This window comes from Penicillium subrubescens (genome assembly GCF_028828155.1).
Source record: "Penicillium subrubescens strain IBT 31985 chromosome Unknown utg000010l_segment0_segment0, whole genome shotgun sequence".
In the NCBI taxonomy this organism is placed as follows: Eukaryota; Fungi; Ascomycota; class Eurotiomycetes; order Eurotiales; family Aspergillaceae; genus Penicillium; species Penicillium subrubescens.
This window is the reverse complement of record NW_026643160.1, coordinates 965,219-992,894: the sequence shown is the minus strand read 5'-3', so window position 1 is coordinate 992,894 and position 27,676 is coordinate 965,219. Positions and strand designations below refer to the sequence as shown.

Sequence of the window (27,676 nt, the reverse complement as noted above, 5' to 3'; positions counted from 1 at the left end):
TTATCGAGTAGCTTACTAACCTGCCCGGCGGAGGTAGTACGTAACCGCGAAGTTATAGTATACCTAGGTAACCGCTCGTAAATTAGCGTATTTCGCTATCTAACTAGCGTAGAGCTTACTAAGCGCGCGAATTAGGCTAGAGTAAAAGCGGCTCGAACGACTAATACTGCGCCCATAGCGTCCGTTGTAGTGCTTATATCGCGATAGTTAAAGTCTAGTAATCTCCGCTTTATAATACGCGATACGAAGGAGGCCGAGATTATACGGATCTATTAAGAGAAATAGGCGAAGGGCCTATACAAGACAGCGTTTATCTATATACTAATATAGGGAATTATCGTAGACGATATTAATATACGCTCGCTCGGGATTAATAGGGCGTCGGATAAGATACTGCAGGAGAGAGTAATTAAGGATCTGTTAGCGAGTAATGTATAGTACTAGGGGGATAGGGCTAATATCACGAAAGTTAGCTAGCTTTATATCCTATCAAAGAAGAGTAGCTTACTAGTCGTTAAGTTTACCTCTCTAATACTAGCGAATATAGCGATTAATAAGGGGGTCCTCTAGGACTATAATAATTTAATAGCTAAGGTCTATAACCGATTAGCTTATATATAGTAGTATTTTAACTATTAATAATATAGGTATATAGGAACTACCTATACTAATACTATGAAATACGTATACTACGCTAAGGGCTATTAGTCTCGGGATTGCCTACAGAAGGATACGTAAGAGAATAAGTATACTAATTACGAGGGTATATATACTACGTAGAGTACCGAATACGAAGTATACTAGCAGGAGTTTAAACGTATAGTAGAACTATTAAAGTACTATAGAAGATATTACTATATACCGGTACTATACAGTGTTAACTAACCGCTAGCTACCCTATATTCCTCCTCTATTAGCTCGTAGGGAACACTAAGGGATTTATTATCGAGTAAGGAGTCTACTAGTAAGCTACTTACTCGTAGCGTTAAGAGTAGCAGTCTTACGCTAGCTATACGCCCTAGTAACAGGGGTAAGGGTACCGGCCCTATACTAATAGTAAGCTAAACAGGAATAAGCCTATAGGCTAGTTAGTATATACCTAAGGCAGCAGATAAATCAGTAATAATAGTGTTATCCGGCAGGAGGAGGAGGGGGAGACTACGTAAGGCACAGAGGCCCGAACCTTAACTAATAGAGACTAGTAAGGATAAGACCTTACTAATAGAGGGCCGCTCCTAAGAGTAACCGATTGTCCTGAACTAACCGATATTCTAATTTTCGACCGAACTAAGCGCGTTTTAATTCTCTACAGGAAGTACCTTCGCCCTACTGCTAGCTAATATAATTAACTTCTAACTAGAAGGGTCTAGCTCGCAGATAACTAGCACCTAGTTAAGGGTAGAAAAGGCTAGGGCCCGTACCGCAAAGGTACGTAAGGCTAGGCTAAGGAAGGCTATTAAGAGAAAGACTAGCAATAACACCGACAGTATAAGGAAGTTAGTACGTATAACAGAGCTAGCAAAGGAGGTAAATTAGGAAAGGCTCGAATCAGAACTTAGCTCTAAGTTAGATAAGGTTAATATAAGAGATCTAGAGCGTTAGCTTAAAGCTTATAGGGGCGATTAGGACTACTAACTATTGTTACTACTAGCGTAGGCGGAGGATAGCAGGAAGCGAAAGCAGCCCTATAGTAAGGATCTATCTCTTAGTATTAGATTGTCTAGGAAGCGCAAGATATACAACAGGAAATCTTCTATATCTCGCTACTAATAAATTGTTATAACAGATAATAATATACACTAAGGGACCTTAAAATATACTAGTACAACGTGCACAGATCAAAGGATATAGTTATAGCGTAATTCCTGCGTAAAGAGGAGGTTATTAGCGTAGATATTATCGCTATCTAGGAGCCCTAGGAGAATCCCTTCTATAACAATACCTACTACCCGTTAAAGCAGATATATAAGCTATTATATCCGGCGGCTACTAAAATAGGCGGCAGAGCAAGGGTGTATATATTTATTTCGAAGAAGATAGGCGAACACACTCACTTAGTATACTCTCGAGACTGTTAGGAGATCCGTATTAAGACTAAGTTATCCGGGGAGCTTCGAATCGTTAACGTCTATAACAATCAGCAGTAAGGGGTAGCCCTCTGCCTACTATAGGGTAAGCTACTGCCTATCCGTAAATAGAATAGGGTCTCCTACCTTATACTAGGGGATTTTAACCTACACTACCCGGCCTAGGGCAGCGATAATACCCTATATAACGTAGGCGCTAAGGATCTACTAGATCTTATAAAAGTAGCTAGTTTAGATAACTAGCTAACACCTAGCACTATTATACGCGATCAGGCTAGCTTACAGTCTACAATCGACCTCGTTTTTGCGTTATACTCGCTAAGAGAGTAGATAATAGTATATATAGTCGATAATAGTGTATATACTGATTTAGACTACCTACTAATACTTACCTTACTAGAAATTAACGTACCTAAGCCTATAGATCCTGTTAAACAGAGGAGCTAGAAGGCTATAGATATAGAGAAGTTCCTTAAATTTGTCTCTCTTAACCTTACCGGCTAGCGCTAGATACGGCTATAGGGTAAAGATAAGTCTTCGCCCTATAATATAGATAACGCCGTCGACTATATCCTAGATATCGTTTAGCGGGTAGCTTAGGAGTTAATACCCTAGGTAAAGCTGTTAGCGTAGGCCCGCTAAGGCTAGACCCCCGAATACATAGAAGTAATCTTAGCGTCGCGCAGGCAATACCGGTAGTATATACGCACACACAGCGAGGAGGACTAGGATAAATATAAATTAGTAAGGAATATAAAAGGAAGAGTAGTCAAAAAGGCCTTAAAGTAAGGCTTTCGCTAGTAGGTATAAGACACAATTAATAAGGGCCCCTGCGGCCTGTAGAAAGTGTTAAAATAGGCCTGAATAAGGGATCAGTCGACTAGTAGTAATATCCCTTCTCTAGAGAGTGCAGACAGAGGGTTAGTAGAGACTCACTAGGAGAAGGCTGACCTACTTCGTTAAGTCTTCTTTCCTCTACTACTAGCTACCGATCTCTCTAATATTAGCCCGAATACAACCCTATATCTAAATTAACTTACCTTCCTAGCGATCTCTTAATAAGAGGTTATCGATACGAGTAAGCGCGCTCTACCTAATAAAGCGCCTAGTAAAGATAGTATCCCGAACTACGTATAGAAGATACTAGCAGATAGTAGTTACGACTTTATAGTAGTCTTAACGGCTATCTTCGACGCGTATATACAAACAGGCTATAATCCTTATTACTTCTAGGCCTCTATTACAGTAACGCTTTGTAAGGGCGGCCTATAAGATTTTCGGTAACTGAAATCGTACCGGCTAGTAGCCCTATTAAATACCCTCAGTAAGATCCTAGAGTCTATTATCGCTATATATATTATGTAGGTAGTAAAAGAATATAGACTACTACTAAAGACCTACCTTAGTAGTAGGAAGGGTATCTTAATAGATTATATAATCTAACTAATCCTCGATAGGGTACACTATATATAGGGGCGAGGCAAGAAGGTATTAATACTACTACTTAACGTAGCGGGTACCTATAATAACGTCTCCTATAAATAGTTATTAAGTAATATTAAACAGCTCCGGCTAGGCTAATTTATACCTTAGATTACTTTATTTCTTAATAACAGGAGTACCTATATTAAGCTTCTAGGATATCTCTTAGATAGCTTCCTTATACCTACCGGTATCCTACAGGGCTTACTAATCTCGCCTATCCTATTCCTATTATTTAACTCGCTACTACTATCTATATACAGTACTAATAGGAGGATAGGAGAGGCTAAATCCTGTAATATCGGGTAGGTAAATAACGTAGTAATCCTAATAAAATCGGAATTATACTACTCGAACGTCTAGGCGATAGAATAGGTGCTTAAGAAAGCTAATTGTCGACATGAGTGGGTGCATAAGCCCATGCTATCGAACTTGACAGAATGCGACGGAACGTCCACGTGACGATGATCTTCAACGATTGACATCAACAACTTGCACACATGACGAAAGAGCTTCAACACTCTATTTCTTCTGATTTCTATGAGATTCTAGTCTGACGTATTGCCTTGATTTCATAAAGTTATAAATTCTGCCTGTTTTCCATAGCTAGTTGAATCAAGTTTAATGATTGTGATGAAGTTGGAGCATTCTTCTATCATAAGTTAACTTCCGATTCTGAGCCGAATCGTACGACCCTTTCGACCTGACCTATACGATTCTTCGCCAATCGTATACTGATTTAACCAACCGTGCACACTCGCTTGCTTGTGCACGCCGAAGGATTTATGCTGACCTCGTAAATCCGACACTAATTAATAGGCTAGGTAGTATATAGCAAAGTTCGTACCTAATAAATTCGAACTTATCTATTTCAATAACCCTTAACAAGGCGATATCACTAATTAATATAATAACTAAGAAAGTAACTAGGGGAATAGTAACACTATCGATATATACGACTTCGATAGCGTATACCCTTAGGGCAACGACTAGATACCTATTAGAATCAACGACGAATTACTAATACAACCGAAAGAAGCCGCGAAATATCTAGGTGTTTAGCTCAATAAATACCTTGATTTTACTACCTACTATCAAAAGCTACTTACGAAGGCTAACAGCACCCTCAAAGCCCTTCGGGCGATAACAGGGTTAATATAAGGTGCCTTACTCGCAGCGATACGAAAGGTCTACTAAGCGGTAGTAGTGCTATAGATACTTTACGGGATATCTGCGTAGTACTACCCTACAGCTAGATCTTTACCCGCGTGGGAGATAAAACGTACAGTTAACGAATTTACTAAGGTTCAACGACGTATAGCGATTCTTATTAGCGGCGCCTTTAAATCTACTAGTACAGCAGCACTTAATGTAGAGCTCTTTATTATACTAATACACCTACTTATAGACCAATTTATCTAGGAAACAGCAATACAAATCTAAATAGGAGCTACGTAGGCTTAGCTAGACTCCCTTTGCTGTGCCCCCTGATCCTTACAGGAGCGTAAGAAAGGTAGATAGAGCCCTCTCGAAGCCCTTAGATAGAAGAAAGACGGTATCCTCGACCTAAAAGGAAACGTGTAGGAATCGCGTAAAGCGTTCGTTCTAGCGCTATAGGAGGCACAGATCCTATACGTTATCGACAAGGATACAGAGGCTGCGTAGGCCTTGTATAACAAAATTAAGATAGAATCTCTTTAATAAGCCGCACTAGACCGAACCCCGACAGTCTTATTCTTTATAGATAGAAGTAGGTATAAAGGCTAGGTCGCCGCTTTAGCTATTGCCCTACGTAAGGGCGTCTTTTAACAGCGATATCTTAGAACTAGCGAGGAATCTACAGTATACGTTGCTAAGCTTAATAGTATTGAAATAGCGATTACTAACCTCTCTAACCGGCTAGAAGGCTAAAGACCTACGAAGATAGTGATTTTCTCTAACTGCTAGGCCGCTATCTAGGCAGTGCAAAACCTAAAGCGATTGTCAGGCTAGTTTGTGCTAAGTACTATCTATAACTACGTCCGGGCCCTCCGATCGTAAACGCCTACGTTCGATCAGATTCCTATCGAGATCCGCTAGATCCCTGTATACGTAGGCGTTCCTAGCAATAAGACTGCCGACGTTAAAGCAAAGTTAGTAGTAACCGGAGGTATAGTAGGGTATAGGTCGGATTAACCTTACACCGGTGATTCGGTAGGCAGTAGATCCCCTAGCGGTCGAGTCCTTCTAGTAACGACCGCAAAGCGCTAAGTGCGGCGGCGTATCAAAGAGAGATAGGCGTAAGAGTAGGCAAAGGAGCGAACTAGCAAGCCGAATCAGCGATTGATAAAGGTTCTAGACAAGAAGGTTCTTCGGCTATTCGATTCCCTGTCGAAGCCTTACACTTCGATCTTGATTCAGATGCGATCGATGCGCATTGCACTGAACTATTTCTTGTTCAAAATTAAGGTAGTCGAATTAGATAAGTGTTACTGTAGAGAAGGGTCTTAAACCCCGAGACATATCTTAATACAGTGCCCGTTGTACGCTAATTTGAGGCAGACCTTCCTTGATAAGATCCGGATAACCGATCTTAGGGATTCGACGGATTATAATACAATCGTATCACACTCGCAGGCCACCCGCTACGTGGCCGAATTCATGCTTCAAACAGGCCTACTAGGACAGTTCCGGCACGTCGAAATCGAGCCAGAGCCCCCGCAGGGCGAAGGAAACGATCCGCTAGGATGATCTGGCGACGGCACAGGGGGTGAAGACGCTAGGTAGGAGGAACGCTAAACCCACGGCCACCGAGAGGTCGTGGAAGAATACATCCAACAAGTCAACACGCCAGTCGACGACGAACGCCACCAATTAAGAACGAAGCAGAAGAGATACCGGGGATGGAGGTGCAGAGGAAGCGGCAGGCCAATGTGAGGGCGAATTGAGAGATATATCGTGGGACTGAGGGCTTGGAGGGCGTTTTGATACTGTTTTGGACTGACTTTTGGGCTACTTTACTTGGCAATACGCCGTTTTCCTTTGTATTTACTGTTTCATGCGCGGGTCTGGCGTTCGGATCACTCTTGCTTCCGCCGGAGGGAGCGCCTGCATAGCCATTACGCCACTAGTTAGGCTGCAACAGGTTAATAGAGTGTTGATTGATTGATTGATTGATTGATAGGGGAAATATCTCAATTATTGATTTACTTCAAGGGCGACTGACGATCAGGTTCTACAAGATTGAAGAAATGTAGAAATGTTCTACCTCTTTGCGTTTGATAATTTCAACATTATAAGGGCGGAAATTATTTGCGAGGAATGTAGGTCTGAACTACAGTGTGTCCTCCCCCACTTATGATCCAGAATTTTCTATCAGAGAATTTAATTTTCCTTCTCGATGTGTGAAAAGGGAGGATATGTCCCGACAATTCAAAAGTTGGGCGAAAGCGAGCAAAAGTTAGTGAAAACAACCATCAATCAATCAATCAATCAACACTCTATTAACCTGCTGCAGCCTAACTAGTGGCGTAATGGCTATGCAGGTGCTTCCTCCGGCGGAAGCAAGAGTGACCCGAACGCCAGCCCACGCGCATGAAACAGTAAATACGAAGGAAAACGGCGTCTTGCCATATAAAATCAGCCCAAAAACAGTACTAAACCGCCCGTGATGCTCTCAATCCTACAGTATATCCTTCAATTTGCCCTCACAATAGCCCGCTGCTTTCCCTGCATCTCCATCTCTGCTATCCCTCTCCGGCATCTTTATCCTCCTGCTTCGTTCTCGATTAGTGGCGTTCGTTGTCGACTGGCGTGATGACGTGTTGGATATATTCGTCCACGACCTCTCGGTAGGCCGTGGATTTTGCGTTCCGTATACACAGCGTCTGCACTACCTACGCCTGCTAGTCTATCCTGGCTTATCGTTCTTGTCGCCTCCTTCGGGTAGCTCTGGCTCGATCTCGACGTGCCGGAACTAACCTAGGAAGCCTATTTAGAGCATAAATTCGGCCACGTAGCGGGTGGCCTACGAGTACAATACAATTGTATCGTAATCCGTCGAATCCCTAAGATCGGTCATCCGGACCTTACCAAGGAAGGTTTTCCTCAGATCAGCGTACAACGGGCACTATATCAAGCTATACCTCGATGTTTAAGACCCTTCTCAATAGTAACACTTATCTAATTCAACCGACTTAATTTGTACAGGAAATAATTCAGTACGATAACCTCATAGTACTTATATAACCTAACTGTCGGATTTTAGACAGGGTGCACAAAATCCTTGTGTGTACACAGAAGCGACTCACTATATTGGCCACCATGGAAGGCGATAACGGTCGCCACTATACCGAATTAAGAATATTTTTATGTTTTGTACATCATTCTACACCGAATTGATATCATTGTTTTCAAACTTGATCTTACACGTAGTCATCTCGGATATTGACATCTAAATCCACTAGATATCATTCAATGCCCTGTCATTCTATACATATTAAAGTTACAGTCACGGCTGGTATTGCCATCCATGTCGGAAAATAGAGAAATATTGCTTCAAATCCTGATCACATGATACAACAAACCATACATAGGTGCGTCCATTTCTGAAAGTTGGTCCAGGTTTGCAAGGTGACGGATGAAAGTGTAAAACTGTATGTATAGTCATGTACCGTTACATATCCAAAAAAAACCATCCCATCCACCATGGCGTCGTCTGTCCACTCCGAGAATGACTAAGTCGTATATATACATGTCGGATTAGAACTTCCTTTTTCCCCCAGAACATAATGCACTTTGTCATGGCTTACACCGCTCCAGCAGAGCGCGTATATCCTGTCGCTTGATCGGCTTGGTGAGAAAGGTGTCGATTCCAGAAGCAAACGCCTCCTGCTGCGCAGCCGCACTGTCCAATCCTGTTAACGCGATGATTGATGTCGGGTACCATCGTGGCTTTGAGGAAGATTTCTTGTCAAAGTGCTCCCGCTCGAACTGGCGGATCGTGCGGCTGGCTTTAAAACCGTTCATTATCGGCATTGAGATATCTGAATTGTCTGTTAGCTTGGTTGAGGTTGAGCGTGAAGAGTTTAGCCGACCTATGATGACCACGGCGAACTTGCTTGGGTTCTCGCGGAACCGCTCCACGGCTTCGAGCCCGTTGCTCGCGGTCTCACAACTCCAGCCTTCCTTTGTCACGAAGGTCTTGAGGATCCTTAGATTCACCGGGTTGTCCTCGACGAGTAGTGCGTATGGTTGGTGATGCGTCGGAGCGCTCTCCCCGTCCGGCATAGGATGGTGTTCCAAGTGTGGGCTTCCAACGGAGCTTCCCAAGTCTCCACTATCCTGGCTTCTAACTGTATCCGTGGTAGGTCGTTTGCTAATCTTCATCCTGTCCCTCGGCGCGTCTCTTGTGTCGATGTCTAGAGGCAGATGCGAGGATTCCGGCATTTCGACCCAGCGGGTCCCTTCTTCGCGGTGGGTATCTTCGCCATGGAGTTGGCGAATACATAGCTCCAATGTTTTTGCGAGCTTGCGCGGCCCGCAGGGCTGGCTGATGAACTCAACAATAGAGTCCCGGTCGCGTTTTAAGGCCATTGTGCGCGCGAACATATTATGCGCGATCTCCGGAGACTGACAGATGACAATGAGGGGTGATATGCCATTTAGGTCGTGGAGGTTGAACTGCTGGTTTTCTTCGGCATCTGGTCCGTCTAGATCAGTGTGGACCATGAGGTAAAAGTCGCAGGGAGTGCGGTTGCCATGCAAAGATGCTGTTTTGACGGTGAGATGGAACCAGTCCTCACACACGCGCTTTAACGCGTTGTACAGCGTGACATCACGATCTGAAGAGGCCGAAGAGCCGAATCCCAGCAAGCCAATGGTTTTCCCGCTCCCCTCTTTCCGTAAGAGGCTATACGCCGCGTTCGAAGAAGACCCGTCGGAAGTGTCTGGTAGAGAGGCAAGTTTGAGCGGCACCTGAATGGATATTTCGGTACCGCGATCCTTCTCCGAATTGACTTCGATCGAGCCGTCAAGCGAGCGAAGTATCTTTTGCACAATGCTTAGTCCGAGTCCGCTACCAGGAGCAAGTGTATCTTCTTGCGAGAACGGAGCGAACAACCCATTTCGTAAGAAATTTGTGCCGATGCCTTGCCCGGTGTCTTTAACAGTGAGTGTGACGAGATACATGTCGTTAGGTTCCGGTGAGCCGTCGGAATCCTTCCTCTCCGGGCAAGATGCTTCGGTTGCCGTCAACCGCAGGTAAATGTATCCGTGCGTGGTGTATTTCAGTGCATTGCTAAAAACGTTCATCAAGATGCGGCGCCAGCACCCGGCCTGGGTGTAAAATTTCCACTCGGCTGCCTCCTGGATGTCAAATATGATGGTCACTTGCTTTGGCTGATGGGTAGCTTGCGAAGCCTCTGCATTACCATGTCGATGCTGGGCGCGAGGGTGATGATAAAAGCTGTGGCCGGCAAAAACACTCTCCGCGACTTCCTCGAGTACAGAGTCTAGCTGAACATCCTCGAACGCGTTCTCAATGCTGCTTGGAGGAGTGCGCTCGAGATTTGCTTGCTCCTGAGCTGAGGCTTCGCGGACGGTACTGCGTCGGTGCTGCTTCTCCTTCTTCTTCTTCTTCTTCAGCTTAGGGTCTTGCTTGAACTTGTCAATATAGGTAAAATCGAGCAAATGGTTGATGGTGTCGAGTAATGTTCGGCCACAGGACTCAATGGTATGAACCATGCCCTGTTGCAGCGCGTTCATAGCAGTGTCACCCAAGATATCTGCAGTTCCAAGAATGCCGTGCAGCGGACTTCGCAGTTCATGCGATATGCTGGTGACGAGGTTCGTCTTTGCCTTTTCTGCCATTTCCACGTCTAGCATATGTACCTCAGCCATGACACTGTTGCTGAATGCTCGGAGATAGGCAAGTTCATTCTCAGCCGTAAAGACACGTTTGGGAGTATTTGTCCAGACAAAGACCCCGGAGAGCCATCTCGATCTGTGCGTATCCCATAGAGGAAGGAAGATGATACTACGCGCACCTCCAAATGCCTTGCTTAAGTCGTCTGCATCCTGCTTGTGCCGTCGCCGTGGCCTTTTGCCGCTACCCTCGCTTCCTTGTGTCCCGGCACTGGTGCTGCTATCGTCGGATAACGAGCCGTCTTGCGTATAGTTGAAAATTTTCCCATGCGGGTACCGGTTCATCATTGCCATGAGAACACTCTCTCGTACTGCATAGTTATTCGATGTCGCACGACGGTCGCAGTCATTCCTGGTGGAAGACTGGGTGGTGGAATAGCCCAGAGTGCGGCAGGTGGTGGGATTCTCCTCGGAATTCGGAGGGAGAAAACTGGGGGTGGGTAGAGACGCACTGTCGCCGCTGCCCGTGTTCGTGCTGTCTTCACTGCTCGACCTTGTCCTCTCCTCAGTCGTTTCGTACCCGACGAGACCGCCAAAAGACTCAATCCTCGCATCAAGGAAAACGACACCCTCCACTTCAATAGACTCACGGATCAAATTAGCTGCCCGGAAGAATATCCGCTGCAGCGCAGCCGGAGTGGTGTCGTCAGGCAGTTTAGCATCGGAATCCGAGGATCGATATGTTGCCTTGACTTTGTGGCGCTTGTTCGACTCCTCGTCTTTGGAAAACGCTACATTTTCCATTGGACGATGTGTAAGCTGCCACATTTGAGTCTGTGTTTCCTGGAGATCCTGCTCGTTTTTGTTTAACTGTCCCTCAACCAGATCCCTCATCCACGGGCTGTCAGCCTCCTCCTGCTGCTCCTCCTCCTCCAGCCAGGAATCACGGAGCGTGGTCTTGCCTTCCACAAAGCTGCCAAGACCAAAAATCATCCGCTTGGCCTGGCTGTTTAGGTGTTTCGACCGTACGGTATCCAAGTGCTCCATCACCGTCGCCGCCATGTGCTTCATAAAGTCTATTGACGATGGGTCCATTTCGGATCGTCGAGGCTGCGTTTCAAATATTCCGAATGATCCTATCGTACTCCCTCGAGGTGTCACTATTGGCACTACCACACAAGACCGCGCGTTGAGAAGCCTGTTGACCAGACTGTGTTTCTTTATGTATTGGCTGGTATGTGCGTCTGGTATGACTAGCGCTCCCCGAACTATCGCCGGGTCATCCGATGGCTCTGAAAGAGGTAACTCGGCAACCTCGATGCATACGCCACTGCCTATAGGCAATATGCAACATCCTAGTCGTATTTCGTCGTCCGTTGGCGATCCCGTAGCTTCGGCGAGGATGTATTGGTGCGTGGGTCCAAACAGCGAGATGATTGCCCGCTCCGCGCCGAGCCGCATGGCCGCCAGCTGAGCCAATGATGTCAAGACATGGTCTCGCGACGGTGTTGGAACGAATTTTTCCCGACCGTACTCGTCAAGGGGGGCAAAGGGAAACGAAGCGTGGCCACGTGGGAGATATCTTGGTGAGTTAGCAGGTTCGCTCAACAAAGCAGTGCTGCACTTTTTGCTGACCTGTAGAACTCTCGCTCCTTTGACACGCTGAAACACGCCAGTTCCTTGGGTTGACTGTCTAAAGTCATGTTATCGCTCGCGTGTTATGTCTTTGAGGATCATCACAGGTTCTGGTACCACAGCGCAGCCGCGGGTTGGACTTCGTGCGGACTTTTAAACTGCGCGGTCTGGGTGTGAGCGGATGATATCATTCTGCTCCCCCGACGTCATCGCGGTTCCTGACGCGCCAAGATCTGCAGAGGCTTAAATCGGCTCTTTCCCGCCCAACGAACACAGGAATTAGGACGCCACTGACATCTCTGTGCGCTCCATGATATTGCGGCCCACCCACCGCTTCCGCTTATGGGTGCGCCCAATACCCGTCATCCCTAAACCCCCGTCTTTTGTATGGCGTCTTCATACACAAGATACATAGCTATTCCATATAGATTATTCGGTCTAGATATATATCAACACTTTGTTTTTCTATGTTTAACTGGCTATATAGATAATTATCTATCTATTACTCCTATTCATAGTTTTTAAAATAGAAATTAGATATAGTAGGATACAATACTCCCCCTTCTATTTTTCTCTTAATAAAAATTTACTATGAGGAGATTTTAAATCTATTATGACATCTTTAATCTTAGGCTAGAATTCCTAAAAACCTTATAGATTAAAGTTCATGCCTACTAGAATCTAGATAATGTTTTAAAAATAGGCATCCCTAGTAAAAATATCTCGATTTTAGAAGAATTCTAGAAATGTGAGGTACATACCTTTTGTATGGAAATGCCATACAAAAATAAGTATGGCGGGAATTTAGGGCGCACCCATAAGCGGAAGCGGTGGGTGGGCGGCAATATCATGGAGGGCACAGATATCCGTGCCCTTCGCTACGCTGCGACCCACCCCTACGCTCCCGCATATGGGTGCGCCACGCCCCCTTCATAGCCACTCGACCTTCATAGATTTTTGAATAAACCATTCAACCAGCCAATTCACCCACCACGACATGCCTAAATCTGCCGATTTCGACGAGAGCCGTATGGCTAAGGCCCTCGCAGTCGTAATGTGCCAAAAGAAACCGAATATCGCGAAAATTGCGCGTGAATTCGACGTGGTCTATTCAACCCTTGCCGGTCGCGTCAGAAAAGCGGGCTCGCCGCTCTCTACCTGGGCTTAAGGTGGCTTTAGGTGACAGTTCACCCACCTGGATATTCTTCACCCAGAGGGGTGAAGCCCTACTGTAAATGCGCAAAGGCACTTTTTAATGAAAGGAAGTTTTCGTGATGTGAGGACAGACACTACTTTGCTGCTTTCCATCCTGCTTCTTCTGTTTGCCCTCATCTCGTTCTGTTAGAATAGAATCCACTTGCAGGGTAGAAAGCCTGTCAGTCAGGTAAGGAAGAAAGCAACAAGTCCAAATTGGTCGCAAGACTGTTTCTTGAGGAACCCTCCAAAACACATAACAAATCACTCTATTTAAGCAGACGACCCCAAATATCTTCCTATGAGGTCCCTCAAGCCCACCTTATAATAAAATGCGTGAGACATGCGGAGAGAGATACATCAAATGTGATATCCGAGAATGGCCACAGGAGAGGGGAAGGTGACTAGCTAGCGTGGCACCGTAGGAGGTCCAAACTATTTAAAGAAAAAAAATCTCGAGCGAGCTACGAGGATCTAGCAGGGTGTCACTTCCTCAGTCTCACTCGCGTCTATGTGCCAGAAGATTACTCGCATCCAGGAAGCAGGAAGTAGAGCTCATAGTACAGTACAAGGGCATTGTTCTGAGGTCTTTATTCCTCCACTGTGGGCATTTCAGCAAAATAGGCTCTGAATATGCCAGCTCACATTGAAGGCGTCAAAGAGTATACCCGCAAACGGAAGACGGTATTCAGTACCAGTAAACCTCTTTGGGCGATAATCGGCTGATAACAGTCTAGAATGTTCTGAGAATTCTCTAGGCCTAGAGACCGGATCACTCAATAGGGCTAGAATTCAAATATTCTTAAACCAATGATGGTGTTACCCGCGCTTAACTCGAGCTTGCTACCGTACACTTACCCAGAATGCAAATTTGCATTCACGATACCAAACTCTTGTTAGTAGAACCTCTCAGGTTGACATGTTGTCAAGGTGTAATCTCGAATAATGCAGCATTGTTTCCACCATCAGGTTGGCTGGGTAGCCAGAGCCGTATAGCGTTTTCGCAGTGTCCTCTTAGGGCCGGGGCACCGTTTTCTTTCACAGGTTGGTTCTTGTTGACCAGTGCTTCAGAGGATGTTTGACTCTAGGTTGAAACCGCTAGACGTGACACCATCCGCTTTATCAAGCTCAGCATGAGCCTCTTCAACCTTACATTGATTCGATTCCGGTCTGGACTTGAACAGGTAAGTGTCCGTAGCAAGCTTGAACAGCCGCCAAGCTGCTTGTAGGAACACTAGATCCGCCACCAGGATAGACACTAGAAGGTTACCGGTCGACTTCAGTCGAGGGACTTGGCAGATATAACCCAGGCTAATAACGCTCGGAGTTGTTCCCAAGGGACCCGTCCCATTCTTTGCAGTGCCGTAATACATGTCGACCTCTGGGCCAGGGTCCGCATTGGCCTTATGCCGCTGGATTGTCGAGAAGTTTCTGGAGAAATATTCCAGGTCGTCGGCGTTGGTGAGAAGATTCGGCCCGGCCGCGATTTGTCCCAGGTCCGTCAATACAGTCGAGTATGCAGATTTGGCTAGGCTATCGGCTATGATCCATACGTCTGGATACACTCGGCCTTGATCTAGCTTGGAGACACTGGGATCTTCCCCTGGAGATAAAACCTCAAAATTTCCATAGCCAAGGTCGACTATGAAGCGATAGTCGATGTTGAAGAACTGTAGACTCTTGATGTCCCTGGCGATGCTATTGCCTGGGGTCATGTAGATGGTTCCTTTACGGATTCCAGGCTCGTCGTTATGTGTGGCATTAGCCCGAATATCTTGCATCGTTCGCGTGAGGTAGACGTAATAATTTGAAAGTACAGACTCTCCCCACCACAGGCTCGCCCGAGTGCTTTTGTCTCTTCCCAAAAAGTTGGTACCGAGGAACGTATACAGGTGTGACCAGGACATAGCCGCTGGTATATAGTCATATGCTTGGGTCAAGTTGAATTGTATGAGTCCACTTGGAGTATAGAAGCCACATAAGACGTAAGTTTGAACTACAGCGCCCCATTCAGAGAATCCGAACTGGGATGCCGTCCGATCAAGAGCCTCAAGATTTATTTCAATTGCTGTCACCGTGCAGTTTTCGAGAACGTTGTTGAAATAGGACATTGAAGGCAAAGCAGTACTATTCGTTCCATCCGATAGCTGCCAGACGGCTGTCAAGGTATAGGTCAACGAAGTCTGATTCGTAAACATCTGGCTGCCGACAGGTACGGTCGCAGGCTGGCAGGTTGGCCGCACCTTATCCGTGAAGTAAGAAGGCCAGCGACCTAGCCATCCGGCACTAGACATGGTGGAGTTAGGATCAGTCGATATTTGCACCACTAGATCATAGCCATTGGCGGCGAAGTTGAGGAGGCTGAACAAGGCCGCGAATGTCACCCCTCCGAGCACAGCAACCGGCGTAAACCAACGATAAGGGTAAGGCCGGGTAACATTATAAGAGAAGAATGACTCATGTATGGAGGGCATATTGGCTTGGAGTGAGATAACCGCCTGGGACGAGGTTCGATGAGCTGAAGTGTCATGATAGGAAGGAAAGGGGAGGAACTGGCTATAAGTCTGCGAGTTGTTAACACTGCACCTGATGACTCGATCCCTTTGACCTCGATAGGGTTTGCAGGGTTTGTCGTCTTCTTTGGCCCTGCATGAAGCAGGCCGGGGTTTTCCTGTCAGGACCAGGCCTTGTTCCTTTCCTTTTTGCTTTCTGTTCCCTTCTGCTTCTTCTTCTCTTAGTCGTCTTCGTCTTCCTGTTCCTAGATAGACCAATTGACTCAGTCTCCCTCTTCTCTTCTCCTTCCTGTGCCAGCAGTGCCGTGGGCGCAGTCAGCACCGTTAATGCGCAGCCTCGCGCCAGAACCCGTGCGCAATAAAAGGTACAGTGATAGAGCCGCTTTGCTGTTTCAAAATATGTGCCAAGACTGGCTAAAATTGCGCGCTTACTGCAGGCAGCAGCTTCAGCCACCTGGGAGGCGGTTAATTCACCACGGCTTGTTATATCATAAATTAACTCAAGCGTAGATTTAGCTATATTCGGTGCCATGATTCATTGCGCCGCCAGTGTGGTCAGTTGTCAACGAACAAGGGGATGGGAATATTCAGCGTGGACCACGGAGGCCGCCATGGCAACTCCCGCACGTATAGGACGCCGGATTACACTATCTTCTCTCTGCGTCTGCTGCTAGCTAAGCAAGACAGCAAACCCCTACGTGGCACTTGTACGTGAAGGAAGCAAGATCGTGTCGCTTGATTAGTGTGGACCATATATTCGGCGGTTACGGGAGAGGTTATACTAATTCTGTTCATTTTCATTCGGGCAATCTATTCGTTTCTGCACCTCTTCTTCAGTCAGAATCTTCACTGCGTCCTTAGAGAAGAGACAGCCAAGACCAGGCCTGACGGTCGTAGTAGCCACGGTAAATATATTTCCCAGAGTCAGCTTCGATCAAGATCAGTTCATGTCACCAAAAAAGCAAATAGAGGGGGAGGGAAAGGACACGAGCAGGGAGGGGGTGGGAGAGAGGGGGTGTATAGCCGAAAGGCCACGTTAGCGCTTCAGGGGCCTTTAGGGCCTGAAGTGGCTGAAGAGTGAAGCGGCAAGGGTACCCAACGAACGAGTCACAAAAAACATTCAAACAAAAACAAAACACACAACAGCCAAAAGTATGGCTGACCTCACCTAGCGCCCATAGTTCGGTGCTGGGCGACTCGCCGCTTTGCCCAGGCGTGCTTCAGTCTGCTTCAGTCTGCTTCAGGCGGCAGTTCACCCACCTGAATATTCTTCACCCGAAGACCGCCTAAGGTGCAGGGCACACTGGCAAAAGGTGCATTTGCACGTTTTGGCACAGGGAAAGATTTCGCGAGCGGCTGACATATAGAGCGACGATAGATGAGTTATAAGTACGCGCTAGGAGCGCCAGCAACGGTCTCCAACCATTCTGTCTCCCCTCTCACCTCGTCCCGCCGGCCAAACGATCAATATCTACCCTCACAATGACCAAGAGCAAGGACCAAGCCGCCAGTTTTGTCTCCGTCATGGATTTCAGTGAACACGACAACTCAGAAATCTTACGTGCCGTTCTCCTGAGGACCAAGGGAGACTACCAACGTGCACTTTGCATCTTTGATAAGTTATTGCCTCTCAAGAATGCTTTGTCTTCGCGTGGCCAGCTTCGTATGCCTCTAATTGCTTCCGTCAGATTCCTCTCACTACACCCGAGGAATTCCGATGAACAGCAATAGAATATCTACGAACAAACCCTTTTCTACTATCGTCGAAGGGTTATGCCACAGAGAGACATCCTCGCCGAATTGCTTCCAAGGAAAATTAGATTACGGCACCGAGATGGTCGGAATACCCTAGCAGCCCTAGAGTCTCTTTATAAGGAAACAGACTCTGCAGCTTATAGAAACTCTCTCCGACCTCAGAATGGAAAATGCTTATATAGAAAATCAATAGCAGAGTTCGTCTTTACTATTAGATAAATTATTTGTGAAAGCTAACGTTCTTTTCCATCTAGGCTCGTGGCTTATAGACGGTAGCTACACCTCTACCAGTGTTATAAAGCCCGTCAACAACTCGTCGATGAGATTAGATTTGCTGAAATGTGCTTCGAGTGTGATCAATGGTTTACTAAGTCTTATGAATAGGAGGATCATTACAGAGAGCATCTTGATCATCCAGAAGCAGTCCTTCGATGTAACCCGTTGATGTTCCGCAATACGCCCATCAAGGCTAGGTTTTGTCCATTCTGCTTAGGAAACAAGAAATTACCTCCATCTAAAAGAATGGTTCAGTTTTTTATAAGCCTACCAGAATGGCATAACCACGTTGAAGCCCATTTGAGCCAATTGAATAGCAACTTCAAGTGTGAGCATTCTGGTTGCTTGGTGGATTTTGGAAGCACGGAGGAATTGATATATCACCTTATTGATACCTACTGCTGGCGGCCTCGACCTGAATCTCCTAAAAAGAGGAAGTTAAAGCTTGAGGACACTCCTTGACTGGGCACTCACTGAGAATTTTTGTTCCTGAAGATGCTAGGATTGCTTCCTTGTCTTGATTTGCTCTTGCTATCTGTTCCGCGAATTACTTGGGGTTCTGGCAGACTAGAAGATTTGAACTGACCTATTATTTCGAATTTGCCTCTGTTTATATTAGCTAAGATGTAGCTCTGCCGCTACTTACCTACCACCCTAGACCCTATACATTTGTTATCTTACAAACGGACCAATCAATTACCTCATTACCTGTCTGTTGGGACATATCCTCCCGTCAGAACAAACTCACGGTGACTTACTGCTAGCGACTGATAGATTACATTCCTTGCTTGGTGTACGCATTCTTGCGCTGGACTGCGGCCCCGGTGTTGTGACCACGGAGGGCCGGCGGTGGGATCTAGGGGTGTTTTCCAAATAGACTGATCATCTACGTCTATCTACATGAATCAATTGACTTTTGCTTTGGAAGCAAAACACTGTCAACTTAACTGTGTACACAGTACCTAACTGGTGATATCAACACTGTCTACTAAAAGCCCCCCAACGGCCTGCTAGCTACGAGGGTCAGTTTTCTCCTTGCGAGCAGTCCGTGCGAAACTACCTCTCAAAAGTATATAATAAAGGCGAGTTTCTCTTCTATATCGTAGACTTGATCCAATCAGTACGCCGTTGTTCTGTGCCTTTACGGGAAGGTTTGGCATTAAAACAAGAGAAGGCTCTCAGGATTTATATATGTTGATATAGAAGCGTCACGGTAATCATACAGGGCGCACATGCAACTCCAATATCAACGGTTCTCATCAACAGGTTGACAGGAATCAGACGCTTGCAGCAATTCTGTGTTTGTTTGGCATTTGAGCAGGTACATGAGGTCTATTATTTTCTGGGAATGAAGTTACAAGAGTTTAGAAATATAACTGATTTCGAAAACTACTGTAGGTCGTTGCATCCAGGATTGTCAGACAACAATGAACCCAGAAAGCAAATGCCCCGAGAGGCGAAAATATGAACAGTAATTGAACGGCCATGCAAATTCAATCAGAGACCCGCTGTGATACTTCTGCATTTACTAGCAGTGCTTGCCTATTCCCTCAGAGTGAAGCTCGAGGTCGACGAACCACTAGAGCAAGAGATCACTAATTCGCTCCTCAGCCTCAACATTTTGGAAAGGAATCATGCTCAGAAGCTCTGTCGTATATGTGGCTGCCGTCATTGCCGCGTATCCTTGCCACTCCTTGCCTTTATGGGAGTCCGAGTAGTCGCATATCCCGCGAATGACCAGACACGGAAAATGGTTCATAAGCACCGCCGTTTCCATTTCAAAGCATAGAACATCCATCTCAGCTGCAAGATTAACCCGAACCGAAGCGTCCTTCATCAACTGGTTTGCGGAAGCAATTAAACAATAGTGAATTTTTGGTTATCCTCGTCTTCTTTCCGTTCGGGTGGTATGAGGCTCTTGCGTAGTTTGCTTCACTGTTTGAAGCATGAATGACTTCACTTCTATATAGCCGGTCGGTACCTTGGTCCGGTCGTTTGAACTTCTGTTGTAGTCTTGGATACTTCTTGAGAATTTATCGATTTTCTCTTTAATTTGATGACCTTCAAGTTCATGTTCCACCTGAAGCATAGATACCGCATTACTTAGGACTCTCGGCGGCTGATCTAAAAACCTGGTAAATTGAAAGATCTGACCTTGTACGGTTTTGTCGGAGTCGTATTGAAACACGCCACCTTTCGCTTTGCCAGGAGTACTCACGACAATATCGCCTAGGCGGATATCATACTTGGCACTTGGCGCACTGCCACCAATGCCTACCATCAGACCGATTCTGATGTTAGGAAAGCTGTGCTGCATATCTGCAGCAAGGCTTGCTCTAGATGACGACCCATACTTGCTATTGGGAAATCAAGCGACGATGACGTTAGTCATCCCAACCCTGCCTAGAGTATAATTTTTCTTCTCATCGGGGGTCATATGTTCTGGACCTTCGTGTCTTTCGTCAAGAAAGGCTAGCGCAGCAACATAGCCAGTGCTGTTGGCACACATCCAGCCAACATTATAGTGGCTAGGATCAAATACTCTCACCACCGAAGTGTTGTGGGGTGAGGTCAAACTCTAACGTCCTTGGGAGGATGTATCTACACACTGGCCTTCAGTGGAACTCGATCGGTTTTGTTGTTGCGTTTCTTTGGCGATGTGGACCAGAGCCTGGATTAGATGAGCGGTCTTTTGATCATTGTGGTTATCCATGAAGTATTTTTCAGCTTCTTCCAGTATCTTATCCTTCCTTGTCTTGATATTCATAGTCGTATCCCGTATTCTTTGTCTCCTCTCCTCTATCATTTGATCTTTCAGATGGTCGGTCGCGTGTCGTTCGCTCTCCCGGGATTCAGCACCTGCACATTGCTTGCGCGCCGCTCGTACCATGTCTCCTAGGTAATGATGCCTTTAGAGAGCACGACCTTGATTTAATCGGGGTTCGGGCGAGATCTGTGGTGACACTGCACGTACAGAAGTCCAGGACTCCATCAACGAAACCACACACGCTCGCGCTCGTCCATGAAGTGTAGGTCGCAGTAGCACCGTAAGTATCATCGTACCCTGTGCGACGGCGCAATTCACCCGCGGAGTCATCGACAGCCGGAGTTGCTTCGGGGAGATTTGGCTGCAGAGCATCATGGGCAGCGGCAGCGGCAGTGGCAGCAGCCAATGGAGTCGGGAATGGTAGGGCTCGCGTGAACGGCGGCAGCGAGAGCATATATAGCCCAACCGACCGTTTATGGGCCATCGTGACAGCGAAGGATTGGCAAAAAGGGTCCTTCAGACCCGCGCGATATAGCGCCCACAGACCCTATATGTACTCCGTTCCTGGGGAACTACTACTAGACCGAACCAGCACCCCTCCTGCTCTCCGGTCCACGGAGCTCCTCCTTCTCCCCTCGTCACGTCGACCGTTTGCTTGTTTGGCGTGCTGCGGACAGACTTTGTACATACGAGCCTCCAGGAGCCAAGACTCGGTCCGCTCCACTCTTCGCTAAGCCGTGACTGGCGACACTTATTATCCCAGCGTGAGCCTATGGCTGGGCTCTCTCGGGACATCCTCTCAAACACGAGGGAGGGTGGAATTTGCATTGGATGGGTCTTATGGGTGTGTATTGCCGAAGCGCAGGGCCCGGGCGCTGTGACCGCTTCATTTCCATGAGTTGATCGGCGATTTTCCGCGATACGGAGCCATGAATGGGCGCTTTGCGAGGGTTTGATCGATCGTGCACTACGGAGTCGAATCCACGATTTGGCCGGTTCAAGGTCCGATGGCCCTGACCCACTCCGTGTCTTCGGCGGTTCCGCCGATGATCGTCTCACTAGGGCGTCGGGAATGAGAAACGAGGAGCGAGGAGACCGCTTTGGTCCGATGCGGCGCGCACGCGGGCCTGTCATTTGTGCTGGCTTTGTTCCGAATCCGACGTACGAGGCTGTTGTAGCTGAGCTGAGGGAGACTGGCATGGCGCATTTGCATGATTCAAGCACATCCAATCAGACTGGTCACACACCTGTGATTTGATTCCCTCTCGTTTATACCCAATGAGGTACCAGAAACTTTATTTTACACCTGATGACTCGATCCCTTTGACCTCGAGGGTTTGCAGGGTTTGTCGTCTTCTTTGGCCCTGCATGAAGCAGGCCGGGGTTTTCCTGTCAGGACCAGGCCTTGTTCCTTTCCTTTGTGCTTCAGGGCCTTATAGACCCTGTTCTGTTCCCTTTTGCTTCTTCTTCTTCGTCTTCTCCTAGTCGTCTTCGTCTTCATGTTCTAGATAGACCAATTTGACTCAGTCTCCCTCTCTCTCTCTTCGCTTCCTGTGCCAGCAGTGCCGTGGGCGCTGTTAACACTACATCAGCGTCAGTTATCAAAATTCCCTACTAATGCGAGTCAGGAACTTCCTGATAGAGTGTCCCAACAGGTATCAATCTATGTTCCTGGAGTGCCCCGCCGCTCAACATAATTGGAACGCTGCCCCAGTCCTTGTCTCGTTCACGACCGACGTGGTCGGCGATTCCATGCCCTCCCCTTGACGCGCCCACAACTAACATTCGAGCATCCGTATAATCAAATGCCGGGAGCGCTCTCCATCCTCGCATGCGCACAGCTTCGACCGTCACCAGAATGACAATCACGATGATGATGACGGCACTTGTGATGATATAGCCCGGCGATCCGGCGCGAATGGCCTCGGCATTCACAAAAGCTCGTGCAGGAACGGTCAGTCCACCGACTACCAACTGGGCCGATGCGTAGGCCACGAGCATGTCGTCGACAAGGGAAATGACTGTGTTCTCGGCTCCTTCCAGGTTGACTTCTGATTGCGATATTGATTTGGTTGTGCTCGTGTTGTTTTTGATCAAGGTTCCGTAGTCACCAATACTAGCATTGAAGACATCTCCAACAGTGGAGCGGTAGAAACTTGTCTGGTCGGCGGAGATCAGCGCCAATTGACGCATCACCACGTGAGTGATATTGCCGTAGGGATCAAGGTCTGTTATAGTAGGTCCAGAAGGGCCGGGAGCTGTCATCTTGTGGACCGTGATTTTCGCTCGCTGACATTGACAGTGATATTGAATTGTGTGGTAGTAAAAGTCACAGCGCACTGCATCCTGTCCAGATTTTTGTAGTAGTTTCCCGCCGCTATAGCCAAATATCGCTTTGTTGACCATATTACAGGGTCACGCGAAACGGCAAGTGCCACAATCGCATCCGTGCCGAAACCCACGTAGTCGGTATACTCTCCGCTTCCGCTCGCACTGTCAGGGAGATACCCCTTTGCAGGATAGACATTGCTACTACCCTCCTGGTCGATAGCATATCGGGAGCTGCTGTTGTAAATACAGGAAACAGAAGGGGCGAGAGCCGTCTCACTGTAGGTATAGTTGATTGCATGCCGGATATTGAGTGCAGACTGATCTGTGAGGCCGATACTTGAGCCCGCTCCGTATGATCGCCCGTGGTATTGAAACCGTGTATTATCCAGCTTATTGTGATTGCGGAAGCCGCCGTCAAGCGAGGATGCTGAATTGGCCGAGCCCAGCAGACTCCCAAGAAGGCCCATGCCAACAGAATATGTGAAGTAACCCTTGCTATTACGAACGGAGGGGCCCGTCCGATCGATCTGGCTTGGGTATTCTTTGATCAGGCTGATATTGGACCAGTGAGGCACTTGAATGATGGTGTTTTGGGTGCTCAGAGTATTCACCGGGGTCAGGGCACCAGTCCATACGGCCGTCAGAACGGTATGCAAATTCGCGACCAGGACTGTCATGATGATCATCCAGATAGGCAAATTCCAATCGGCTGCTGGAATCGAAAGTGCCGACCAGAAGCCAAGCATATCTAGCGACACGGGAGCTCTTTTGAATCGAATGCGAGTTGCCAGATTGATGAGGCGACAAATCGCAAAGACCTCGATGGCTGCTAGGGTGGCGGAAACGATCTGGACCGCTGTTTGAACGGATGATCGGTATTGATTCACCAAGTTGTACATATTTTCTGGAAAGAGGCAGTTGTGGGTATCGCTGTAGAGTAGTAGGATGCTCAGGGCCAGTGGAATCAGAAGCAAGAGGAACATAATACTGAATCCAAGACGCTCGCCACTGGTATCAGCACATTCGCATCTTTTCTTTGGGTGGTTATCCTCTTGAGCGGTGGTCGGTAAACCGAAGAGTAGGCCGTTCTCATCATCGGGATTGCATTGCTTAGATCGTAATTCGACATGCATAGTTAGTTGAGATTCGCTAATTAAGCACGTCCATATAGTGACACCCGAAGCAGAAGGTCAAGAGTCCGAACAGTAGAACAAACTTAATTGCAAATAGGGGGAGAGTTTAATAGTTAAACCAACGAGGTGTGCATTGGTGCGAGACCCTGGGAAAGGCGGCTATGCGCAGGTGCCAAGAGGCCAGGTCATGTACAATACTAGCAACTAACCAATCTTGAGGCTTAAACGCGATCCTTCATGCAGAAACGAAGCCGCCGAGTGTTTCATGAAACTCGACATAATCTGAGAATATGCTGCAGAACTATTGGGTACTAACTGACTAGTGTGTAGCTCGTCTGCGACTAGTCTTTAGGTGGGTGTCGCCCGAGTGAAGAGTGGCTGAGTGCTGCTTTAGCGCCGCGCGACCTAAGTTACTTGAGGTGGGCGCGTACATGATAAATAGGAAATCCTTGCCGTGGGGTAACCGCCCCACTGACCCTGAGCGCTTCCAAGATGTCCCTGCTGGTTGATTTTGTTTGGGCCTTCGCAGGGCTCTGTGCAAGGCCAGTCGAAGCTCTCCCGCTTAGCATCATCAGCGACGAAAGAACATATAGAGCCCCAAATGGCACTCCGGGCACTTGAGGACAGCACACGCTATGGTTGAGTTGAGTAATATCTTCTGAATAACGTAACTAGTCAGTTAGTTACTTAACTAGGGTTACTTAGTCAAATCCAGAATTCGATGAGCATATCTTCAACAGTAGTTTGATCCACACCGCATCTGGTTTAGTCGTGATCTCCGACTATTTTCCAAGCCACCGGACTACAAGCTTAGTATCTCTTTTAAACCTAGAGGTATCTTACCGTAAAGTACTCAGCAGCTTTCGTGTTGGTTCTGAGCGTATCGACGCACAAGACAAGAGTAGAATGAGAATATTACCCATAGACTTCAACCTCGTGAGTCAGTAGGGGTAGTGGGGATCGCGCCACGACTACAGCCACATACCCAGCCACATTTGTCAACCTCCTGCCTAGATTCACAAGTGGTGAGCGTGTCGTAAGGGTTGCCAAAGAATGCAGGGATCGGCGTACAGAGAGTTTCGCTCCCATAGCTCGAATTCTTCGGATAATGAGACGGTAATCGACATGATCCGAGGTTTGGGTCATCTCTAAATCCAGTCCCAGCCCTTCAAAGGCCCATGTCATCTTATGTGAGGATACTAGCTAACGTAATCAGCGGCCGAGCGGATCACCCCAAAACACCATACTAAATGCAATATTTCACAACTTCAGATTTCAGCACTCAAGGCTAATTATATGACCTTAGGGTACCTTGGTGTTAAATATATCATCCAAGGTAATTTATGAGCTCGAGAAATATTTTAAGGCGTGATAATGCAGATATATATATCGACATCGCTCGATCGGAGCGTATTTTTAGTAATGCAGGTAAAGAATCAATCTCTGAATATATAAGTCATGCTATACTAATTCTTATACTAAGAGATCATAGCGTACTTAAATCAATAAAGAGCATCTTCCCGTTGTTAATGTATCATGACTTGAAAAATCGCAATTAATATGGTGTTTTTGGGGTGATCCGCTCGGTTGTGAGATCCGCTCGGCTGTGGATTACGTTATCGACAACGACAATGCTGACAAATAAGATTGCAAAGGGAAGATAATCCATGGTACGAAAGAATGACAATCACCAACCGAGTTATTACTGTCTGAAGCACGGGTATGGCCTTCGAGGGGGTGAAAAGCGACCGCGTTTGTATAAATTAGTGTGAACGAACGCTGCGTGCGTGGTGAAGGAAAGAACATGGGTAATGAGTGACCTTACCAGATTGCCAGGCCTCGCTCTACTCTGTTCGAACTGTTTGCAGAGAATATTCCATCTGGACGGTTCTTATCCCTCTTAGCGCCTCATCTGACATCAGAATCTTCACGAAGACATAGCCAAGACCAGTCCAGACAGTGGTCGTCGCGATGGTGTATCTATTTTTCCGCGTCAGCTGGTCAGCTCCGATAAGGGTCAATTTCCTGAAGAAAAGCAATGGCGAGGAGGGCCGCGTCGGGGGTGGAAGGACAGTCCGTGAGAGGGGGAAGGTTTAGCCGAGGGGCCACGTTAGCGCTTCAGGGGTATTCAGGGCATTCGGGTGAAGAACAGAGGGGCTTCACGGCGCTCAGGTGAAGGAATCTGAAGGGCCTGAAGAAGTAAAGCGACGAGGGTACTTCAAAGGGTCGCTAAAAAAAACGAAAAACATACAACAGCCAGGATTCGCATGTGGTCACCCACCATACTACTAACTGGCCGGCGTGTGGCTTAAGTACGGCTGAGCGGACGGGAAGCCCTGTTCTCCACACCCTATGGTCGTATGTACAGTACTACCTTTGGAAGCGAGTTATATAGCGGATAAGTAGTACACCAATCCACATGCTGCTTGACATCGTGCTTCAAGCGAGCGAATGAAAAAGACCGGCGAAATCAGATAAAGGCCATATGCAGGTCAACAGTCCACTTGGCTCATCAAACCTCCACTTTCACGGGGATTTCGTTGTGACTCAGGCTGTTTTTATCCGACGCCAAAAGGCTTATCAATCGGGCATCCACCGCTTCGGGGCTTGGCATTGAGACCCAAAAGAGTAACTCCGAGCCCGGACAACTTCCTATCTTGTGTTAACCCCAGTAGGCGTTGCATAGAAAGTCGAACTTTCGCCCTCTACAGCGCAGCATATCTTCAAACAATCTCTGCTTCTAAATTCTGTTATCTCAAAGCTCTCGGGTTATAGTAACTGGATCATTCAGTGTTATTTGTGAGATTCTCGGCCCAAAAAGGTTATTAACGTGATTCACAAGCGAGCGGATCACCTACCCCCATTGCAAAATTTCAAAATTGATTATCTTAACCAACACCTATTAATTTAACTAGATAATTCGATTTTTACATGAAGTAATCCTATGCCCTGTCACTCCACATCCACTGCAGGTAGGCGGAGCCCTCCTGGCCGGTTGAATCGGCTGATTAGGCAGATCGACCTCCTTCTACGATACTACCTTATCAGCTTCTACTAGCTGAATTGGCTGCTGAGCTAGCTGTAGGCCCTCTTCGATTGTTAGGCCCCCTTCGTGTGTAATCCGTCTAGTCGATCGAGTGCGCTTTTGGCGTTTCTTTTTATTTGATACGCGTAGATCGGCGTTCTCCTTCAGTAATAGCGCAGTGTGGTGTAACGCTCGATAGTAGCCCTTAAGAATCTGATCAACCACTAATTTTAACAGGCTTAGAGGGCTTTTTGACCGCCGATCTATTAGATCTTTCATCATTTTAGCCTGCTTTTGTAGCTAGGCTACTGTTTTAGGCATTTCTAGTGTGAATTCGCTAGATCTGCTGCTTAGTCGGCTCAATAGTGGTGAAGGCGTTCGGAGGGAAATATTTAGCTTGTAAAGCACTCTGTCAGCATCAACTAGTACGATACCAGTAGCTACAAAGCTGCTTTAAACGATATTCGGCTAAAAAGCTTCTGCCCTTGCGCGTAGATAGTCTGTAAGAAAATCAAGCTTATCGATGTGATTATAGCTAGTACGGGCTAAATCGCTCACAAAGCAACCGTAGGTACGCTTTAGCACTATAAAGCACCTAACATTAAGCGGTTGAAGTAAGTGAGACGAATACGAAG

At 47.0% G+C, this 27,676-nt stretch overlaps 5 protein-coding genes across 5 annotated transcripts; 1 reads left to right on the top strand and 4 right to left on the bottom strand.

Annotated features, from left to right (window-relative positions):
• Positions 1-8,348: 8,348 nt before the first annotated feature.
• N7473_011546 (hybrid sensor histidine kinase/response regulator) lies at positions 8,349-12,115 on the bottom strand (the record flags this gene model as incomplete). Its single annotated transcript, XM_057157485.1, has 3 exons — positions 8,349-8,593; positions 8,645-11,994; positions 12,048-12,115. 3 exons carry the CDS (start codon positions 12,113-12,115, stop codon positions 8,349-8,351), a joined length of 3,663 nt encoding a protein of 1,220 aa, XP_057003335.1.
• A 2,193-nt stretch (positions 12,116-14,308) lies between these two features.
• On the bottom strand, positions 14,309-15,715 carry N7473_011545 (uncharacterized protein; the record flags this gene model as incomplete). The annotated part of the gene is made up of 1 exon (XM_057157484.1): positions 14,309-15,715. The coding sequence occupies one exon, from the start codon at positions 15,713-15,715 to the stop codon at positions 14,309-14,311; it is 1,407 nt and encodes a 468-aa protein (XP_057003334.1).
• Positions 15,716-17,236: 1,521 nt separating this feature from the next.
• On the top strand, positions 17,237-17,485 carry N7473_011544 (uncharacterized protein; the record flags this gene model as incomplete). Its single annotated transcript, XM_057157483.1, has 1 exon — positions 17,237-17,485. The coding sequence occupies one exon, from the start codon at positions 17,237-17,239 to the stop codon at positions 17,483-17,485; it is 249 nt and encodes an 82-aa protein (XP_057003333.1).
• Positions 17,486-20,680: 3,195 nt separating this feature from the next.
• Positions 20,681-21,036, bottom strand: N7473_011543 (uncharacterized protein; the record flags this gene model as incomplete). Its single annotated transcript, XM_057157482.1, has 2 exons — positions 20,681-20,694; positions 20,760-21,036. 2 exons carry the CDS (start codon positions 21,034-21,036, stop codon positions 20,681-20,683), a joined length of 291 nt encoding a protein of 96 aa, XP_057003332.1.
• A 1,179-nt stretch (positions 21,037-22,215) lies between these two features.
• On the bottom strand, positions 22,216-24,016 carry N7473_011542 (uncharacterized protein; the record flags this gene model as incomplete). Its single annotated transcript, XM_057157481.1, has 3 exons — positions 22,216-22,273; positions 22,336-22,841; positions 22,964-24,016. The coding sequence occupies 3 exons, from the start codon at positions 24,014-24,016 to the stop codon at positions 22,216-22,218; spliced, it is 1,617 nt and encodes a 538-aa protein (XP_057003331.1).
• Positions 24,017-27,676: the final 3,660 nt, after the last annotated feature.